Here is a 7367-nt window from a genome sequence, read left to right as displayed (position 1 = left end):
AGGGCTGGTCCGGAGGGAGGAGAGGTGGGCGGAAGTCTTGCCGTCACCATGGAGATTCTCCAACCCCCCACCGAAATGGAGAGGCTTCGAGCTTTTAAAGCGGGGCGGCCCTTGGTTGCGAGGCTGGCTGTGGAGCCTTCAGGAGAGGGGGCCTGGCAGCGCGGGCAGGGCTCGGAGAAATGAAGGTAAATTCGTCAATCTGGAATATTTATCAAAAGTTTTATTTCACAGTACATGTAGAAGTAATGAGTTTGGCGTTCAGCTGGTGCTCGCACTTTGATGGTCTGGTTCCCTCTCTCCGGCGTGCTGTAAATACGTCTTGACTGTGGCGGGTAGCGGTAGCGACTCGACCTGCGAGATCCGATCGCGGCCCAGCGCCCGTCGGATGCGTCCTCGGCAGAGATCGGCGAGAGCCAGCGGCTGCCCTGTGGACACGAGAGACCTCCCCTCAGCAAGGGATCCTTCCAATTTAACGCCGCAATTCCGACCCTCCCCCCGCTTTTCCCTCTTCTCCTCCCCCACCCGCTGTTCCATAGAAACACAGAAGATAGGAGCAGGAGTAGGCCATCCGGACCCTCGAGCCTGCTGCGCCATTCAATGAGATCATGGCTGATCATCCAAACTCAGTACCCTGGCCCTGCTTTCTCCCCATATCCCTTTAGCTATAAGAAATATATCTAACTCCTTCTTGAATATATTTAATGATGATTTGGCCTCAGCTGCCTTCTGTGGTAGAGAATTCCACAGGTTCACCACTCTCTGGGTGAAGAAATTCCTCCTCATCGCAGGCCTAAATGAGGATGTAACTGGTAAAATAGATAAGGGAGAACCAGTGCATGTGGTGTATTTGGACTTTCAGAAGGCTTTCGATAAGGTCCCGCATAAGAGATTAGCGTGTAAAGTTAAGGCACATGGGATTGGGGGCAAGGTATTGACTTGGATAGAGAACTGGTTGGCAGATAGAAAGCAAAGAGTTGGAATAAACGGGTCTTTTTCCGAGTGGCAGGCAGTGACTAGTGGGGTACCGCAGGGATCGGTGCTAGGGCCCCAGCTATTCACAATATATATTAATGATCTAGACAAGGGAACTAGATGTAATATCTCCAAATTTGCAGACGAAACAAAGCTGGGTGGGAGTGTGTGCTGTGAGGAGGATGCCAAGAAACTCCAGCATGATTTAGATAGGTTGGGTGATTGGGCAAAAACATGGCAGATGCAATATAACGTGGATAAATGTGAGGTAATCCACTTTGGTGGCAAAAACAGGAAGGCAGATTATTATCTGAATGGCAATAGATTGGGGGAAGTGCAACGAGACCTGGGTGTCTGTCTAGTCCTGTTAGAATTTTATAAGTTTCAATGAGATCCCCTCTCATTCTTCTAAACTCTAGCGAATATAAGCCTAATCGACCCAATCTCTCCTCCTATGTCATCCCTGCCATCCCAGGTATCAGTTTGGTGAATCTTTGCTGCACTCCCTCCATGGCAAGAACATCCTTCCTCAGATAAGGCGACCAAAACTGCACACAATACTCAAGGTGTGGTCTTACCAAGGCCCTGTACAACTGCAGCAAGACATCCTTACTCTTGTACGCGAATCCTCTTGCTATGAAGGCCAACGTACCATTTGCCTTCTTAACCGCCTGCTGCACCTGCATGCTTACCTTCAGCGACTGGTGCACAAGGACACCCAGGTCTCGTTGCACTTCCGCTTTTCCCAATCTATTGCCGTTCAGATAATAATCTGCCTTCCTGTTTTTACCACCAAAGTGAATAACCTCACATTTATACACATTAGACTGCATCTGTCATGCATCTGCCCAATCGCCCACCCTCCTGGAACTCGGCTAGGGCGCCGGCTGCCACACCGGCAGGCTATTCGACCGCCCGGGGCATCACGGCGGGCGTCGCCTCGTCACCCGTGGGCTCGCTCTTTCCCGGTAGGGCCCGCGGGTCAGGCGGCCCAGGCCTGACCTGACCTCATGTTTTTAGTGTTGTCTTTTTGACACCCGCATTCCCATTGGCGCTCGCCCCGTCCCCCTCCCCTGCTCACACCGATCCCACCCTCATCTTAAAAGAGAGGCCGGAATCTTAACATATTGCTATCCAGCCTCCTGCGTCATTGCTCACAGCTTTAGACTTTCCCTGGGCTGAATTTCAGGGCGGGCAATCCAGCAGCTTATCGACCAAGGGGTGAAGGCCGAGATCTGACCCCCTTGCTGTTCTCTCACTCCCCTGAGGGTGCGGACCCCCGGGGGTGGTGGGGTGGGATGGGTGTGTGCGGTTCCCCCCAGATGCTACCCTGGTCGGTGTGCCCACCCTAACCCCGGGTGGGTGCTGAGGCCCAACATGTTAATCCTGTAGACTTGTGTGGAGTCAGGTGAATGCCCCGTGTCTGACTGAAAGGGGCCAGTGTTGTCGATTCGTGGCTCTGCTGGAATCCCTGCCCCCTCATCCTGTCCGAACCGTTGCCGTGGGACTGGGGTCACATATAGGCCAGGTTTATCATCAAGGCCATTTACAGGGTATTTTTTATGCCAATCCGACAGCTTCACGGTCACTTTTACTGATTCCAGCTTCTTATATCCAGATTATTTAAACTGAATTTAAATTCTCACTGCCCATGGTTACTAGTCAACTTCACGACCACACACACCCACCCATATCTCTCTCTGTCCGTCTCTCACTTTCTGTCTCTCACTCTCCCTATCTGTCTGTTTCTCTCTCATTTTCTGCCTCTCACTCTATATGTCTGTCTGTCTGTCTCTCTCACTTGCTGTCTCTCACTCTCGATATCTCTGTCTCTGACTCTGACTCTATCTCTCTGTCTCTCTCACTTTCCGTCTCTCTATTTCTCTCTGTTTCTCTCACTCTCTCTCTGTCATTTTCTGTCTCTGTCTTTCACTCTCTCACTCTCGGGGTAAAGAAGTTTCTCCTGAATTCCCTATTGGATTTATTAGTGTCTATCTTCTATTTATGACCCCTAGTTCTGGTCTCCCCCACAAGTGGAAACATCTTATCTACGTCTACCCTATCAAAACCCCTTCATAATCTTAACGGCCTCAATCCGGTCACCCCTCAGCCTTCACTTTTCTAGAGAAAAGGGCCCCAGCCTGTTCTGTCTTTCCTGATAGTTATAACCTCTCAGTTCTGGTATCACCCATGTCAATTTTTTTTTTTGCACCGTCTCCAGTATAATATGGAGACCAAAACTGTGCACCGCACTCTTAAGCGACGGAAGATTCTGATTGGCCGGGAGTTTCCGCTCGATTGCGCCGGCATTCTCGGCGCAAGGCGCGTGAAATCGGCATAAAAGATGGCGGCGTTTCAAGCGGAAATAGCGCCCGGCGAAACTTGCGTTTCCGTGATTTTGTGCACTAGTTTTAAAAAACGCCGCCCCCGAATAAATTAATCACCATGGCACATTTCCGCTAACTGCGTTCGATTGCGGGCCTCCGAGGAGGCGGCAAAAAATTAAGCTGCGTCTTTTTTGGGGCGTAAGGACACTAACAGGTCCCTTTAAAAGCTTTGGAAAGTCATTTTATTTTAAACTTACTGGAGGAACTGACCGCTGCTCCCCAATCTAACTAGAACATAGTTCGGTATAAGTTTTAGGAAAATCATTTCCAGTCATTTAAAATTGCAGGTTGTCAATTGCCACTGTGATTTATAAAAAGTGCTTACTTTGTTTTGTGACAAGCCGCGTATTAATCAAACTGCAGCGAGTTACCACTCTTAGATTTATCGAGGAATAGTTCTTAGCACAACAGTTATAGATTTTAAAAAATGATGCTTTAAAATGCTGCCTCATTGCGGCGCTCCCTCAGTACTGCCCTTCTGACAGTGCGGCGATCCCTCAGTACTGCCCCTCCGACAGTGCGGCGCTCCCTCAGTACTGCCCCTCCGACAGTGCGGCGCTTCCTCAGTACTGCCCCTCCGACAGTGCGGCGCTCCCTCAGTACCGCCCCTCCTACAGTGCGGTGCTCCCTCAGTACCGCCCCTCCTACAGTGCGGTGCTTCCTCAGTACTGCCCCTCCGACAGTGCAGCGCTCCCTCAGTACTGCCCCTTCGACAGTGCGGCGCTCCCTCAGTACTGCCCCTCCGACAGTGCAGCGCTCCCTCAGTACTGCCCCTCCGACAGTGTAGCGCTCCCTCAGTACTGCCCCTCCGACAGTGCAGCGCTCCCTCAGTACTGCCCCTCTGACAGTGCGGCGCTCCCTCAGTACTGCCCCTCCGACAGTGCGGTGCTCCCTCAGTACTGCCCCTCTGACAGTGCAGCTCTCCCTCAGTACTGCCCCTCCAACAGTGCGGCGCTCCCTCAGTACTGCCCCTCCGACAGCTGGCACTGCGCGGAAACCCAAAACCCCCCTCAGGGGTTGTACGTGTTCTTGCCCACTTACTGTCCAGCCCGTTGATGTAGGTAAGGGTGATGCTGGTGTTGCCCCAGACGCAGCTGACCATGGGGTACAAAGTCTTGCCCTTCAGCCCGTCAAAGGCCACTCCCAGGTACTCCCCATCCACCAGGAAGCTCAGCGTGCCCTCGTCGCAATCCAGCACGGCCAGGAAGTTCTCGGGCACGGGCAGCGGCGCGCCGGTGGGGTAGCGGCGCCCCGCCCTGCCGGCCTGGTGCAGCCGGTTGCTGCCCAGCTCCCAGCCCCACGACTCGCCGCCCTCGCTGCCCAGCAGCACCTGGTACCCGGGGCAGTGGAGGCGGGCGCCGGCCGTGCCCACCCCCACGGCGGCGTGGCTGCCCCGCTGGCCGGGCGGCCAGCCCAGCTGCCAGACGTGCAGCCCCCGCCGGTAGCCCACCTGGCCCCGCACGCAGTCCGTGCTGTCGGCCACCGGCCGCCGGCGCACCGTCAGTCCGCCGCCACTCTCCGCCGCCGGATGCACGTTGGGCGAGCGGTCCCAGCTGCTCCAGCCGTGGCGGATCCGCACCTCCATCGGTGCCGGGGGCAGATCCAGCAGGAGGTCCAGACTGGCCGGTCTGGGGACCCCCAGCCCCCGAAAGTGATGCACCCCCTGGTTCACAGGCTCCTCCTCAACAGATTTGAACAACGTCAAACCCATTCTCAAAACGGTCCGAAAATGAAACAAAACTTTTGTCTCTCTCTCTCTCTCTTCCACTTCAGCCAACAGAAACTCCGAAATCCTTTGGACACAAACTTAAACTAATAAATTGCCAGTTTAGTGTCTTCTTTTCCCCCCCCTCGTTCTCTCAACTAAATTCACAAGGTAGTTTCGAAAGGATTTGAGCTGCAACTGAAATGTGCACAAGTTCTAACTTTTATGTATATATTTTATCACATTTATCAGCGCCAATTACGCACGGGCTGCTGCGGCTCTCGGCTCTCAGGCTGCCCCACACTCTGTCACTGCCTCCCACTCAACAACAGAAGGCCAGCCGCCAACGTCATCCACTCACCCTCTCAGTCTCTCTCTTTCACCGCGGCTTGGTTCGGTTTGTTCTGTCGCTGACAGTTGCGTCTCTGTGCGGGTTGTGCAAGAGGCGGAGGCTCCAGGGTTACTGAGTCTGCAACTAGGGGCCAGCGGTGAGATAGAGAGAGATAAAGAGAGAGAGAGAGATAGAGAGAGAGAGAGAGAGACAGAGAGAGACAGGGACATACACAGAGAGAGACAGAGGGAGAGAGAGAGAGAAAGAGACAGAGAGAAAGAGACAGAGAGAAAGAGACAGACAGAGAGAGAGAGAGCGAGACAGAGAGAGTCAGAGAAAGAGAGAGACAGACAGACACAGAGAGAGAGAGACAGACAGACAACGAGAGAGAGAGACAGACAGACAGAGAGACAGGGACAGAGAGAGAGAGACCGAGAGAGAGGGAGACACACAGAGAGAGAGACAGAGAGAGACAGAGAGAGAGATAGACAGACAGACAGAGACAGGGACAGAGAGAGAGACAGACAGACAGAGAGTCAGGGACAGAGAAAGAGAGAGGCAGATAGACAGAGAGAGACAGACAGACAGAGACGAAAAGACATTTAGACAGGGAGGCAGACAGGCAGAGAGAGAGAGACAGACAGATCGACAGAGAGGGACAGACAGAAGGAGAGAGAGACAGACAGAGAGAGAGACAGACAGCCAGAGATAGACAGAAAAAGAGACAGAGAGAAAGAGGAGAGAGAGATAGAGAAGGCAAGAGAGATGGAGAGGCAGAGACAGAGAGAAGGAGGTAGAGTGACAGAGAGAACTAAAGTGAGAGGTGGAGAGACTGAGATAGATAGAGAGAAAGACAGAAAGGGAGATAGAGAGGAAGGGAGAGACAGAGGGGGAGAAATTCGGTTGTTAACGCCACCGATTAACGCCTAAAGAGGCCGAGAAGTGGGGCGCTAGCCAATTTTCGGGTGGGCGCAGGACGACTAGCGCCTCGCCCCATATTGAGCATGCATTTAGCGCCGGCGCTAAATCTTAGCGCCCGCTCATGGGCGCAGGCTGATTATGAAGTCATTTGAGTGTGCAACGCCTTTTGGGCGCCCTGGACCGGAAATTCAGTGGCGCCCCCCTCCGTAGCGCCTGGCGCTAATAGTGACAGCTTACCAGGACCTTACCAGGTCGCTCTCGGGCTGGAGGAGCGTTATTTAAAGGGGACTGGTGTGGTTTAAAAGCGGCAGCCATTTTTGGAGCACAACTTCCTCGAGAGCTACAAAGAGTTGCTGAGCTGCACACTCAGAGCCATTTGACCACTGAGCCAGTGCAGGCAGACGATCTTCAGCCTTCTGACCATCACCTTGCTGTTGGTGAGCCTTGACAACGGGGAACCTTCCTGTGGGCACTTATTATGGGGGCTGCATTGGAGGGGAACGTCCTGCTGCTGAATCATCTGGAAAGGGCACTGAGACGCTGGGAGAGGGGGGCGGGCATGGCCAGACGGAGGAGGGCCAACAGACGTCGCCACAGCAGACCATACGTTGGCAGGGTTTTCCGACATCAGTTTTCCTACATGAACATGCCGGAGGAGCAGTGTGTCAGAAGGCTGCGATTTAGAAAGGAGGTGGTGACTGAGCTGTGCCAGCTGCTTCAGCCAGATCTGCAGCCTCAGATAAGGTGCAGGACATCTCTGTTGGTGGCTGAGAAGATGCCTGCTGGCCTGAACTTCTACGCGAGTGGCTCTTCTCAGGCTGCGCATCAGAGGCTGATCAGAAGTAGCTTCTAGGCCCCTCTCATGGAATGTTTGCTGCCATTCCAAGAACAGGAATGGAACCGGTCTGATACCCCCAAGCCTGTGAAGGGCAAGATGCATGTAAATAGAAGGCATGGCCATTGTAAATGAAGAAAGTGTTTCATTACACAAAATGTGGTTCCTTCAAACATGAGAAAGCTATGGCAACTTGACTCTCACACCGGGAGACTG

The 7367-nt window shown here is 53.4% G+C and overlaps 1 protein-coding gene across 1 annotated transcript; it reads right to left on the bottom strand.

Annotated features, from left to right (window-relative positions):
- Positions 1 to 203: 203 nt before the first annotated feature.
- On the bottom strand, positions 204 to 5197 carry LOC147090681 (SPRY domain-containing SOCS box protein 4-like). The gene is made up of 2 exons (XM_085977451.1): positions 4401 to 5197; positions 204 to 425 (listed from the first exon to the last, which is right to left on the bottom strand). Exons 1-2 carry the CDS (start codon positions 5068 to 5070, stop codon positions 259 to 261), a joined length of 837 nt encoding a protein of 278 aa, XP_085833577.1. The 5' UTR covers positions 5071 to 5197; the 3' UTR covers positions 204 to 258.
- Between the last annotated feature and the right edge of the window lie 2170 nt (positions 5198 to 7367).

The sequence above is a fragment of the Somniosus microcephalus genome, unplaced genomic scaffold (genome assembly GCF_052327205.1).
Source record: "Somniosus microcephalus isolate GS21.2 unplaced genomic scaffold, FLI_Smic_1.0 unresolved_chr4, whole genome shotgun sequence".
NCBI lineage: Eukaryota > Metazoa > Chordata > Chondrichthyes > Squaliformes > Somniosidae > Somniosus > Somniosus microcephalus.
This window is presented reverse-complemented; position numbering and strand designations above follow the sequence as displayed.

Bases quoted from the DNA above. Each gene is read 5' to 3' on its own strand.
- LOC147090681 (XM_085977451.1), bottom strand. From the start codon at position 5,070: ATGGGTTTGACGTTGTTCAAATCTGTTGAGGAGGAGCCTGTGAACCAG. The intron at 426-4,400 runs GTAAGTGGGCAA...TCGTGTCCACAG, and splicing joins CTACATCAACGGGCTGGACA to GGCAGCCGCTGGCTCTCGCC.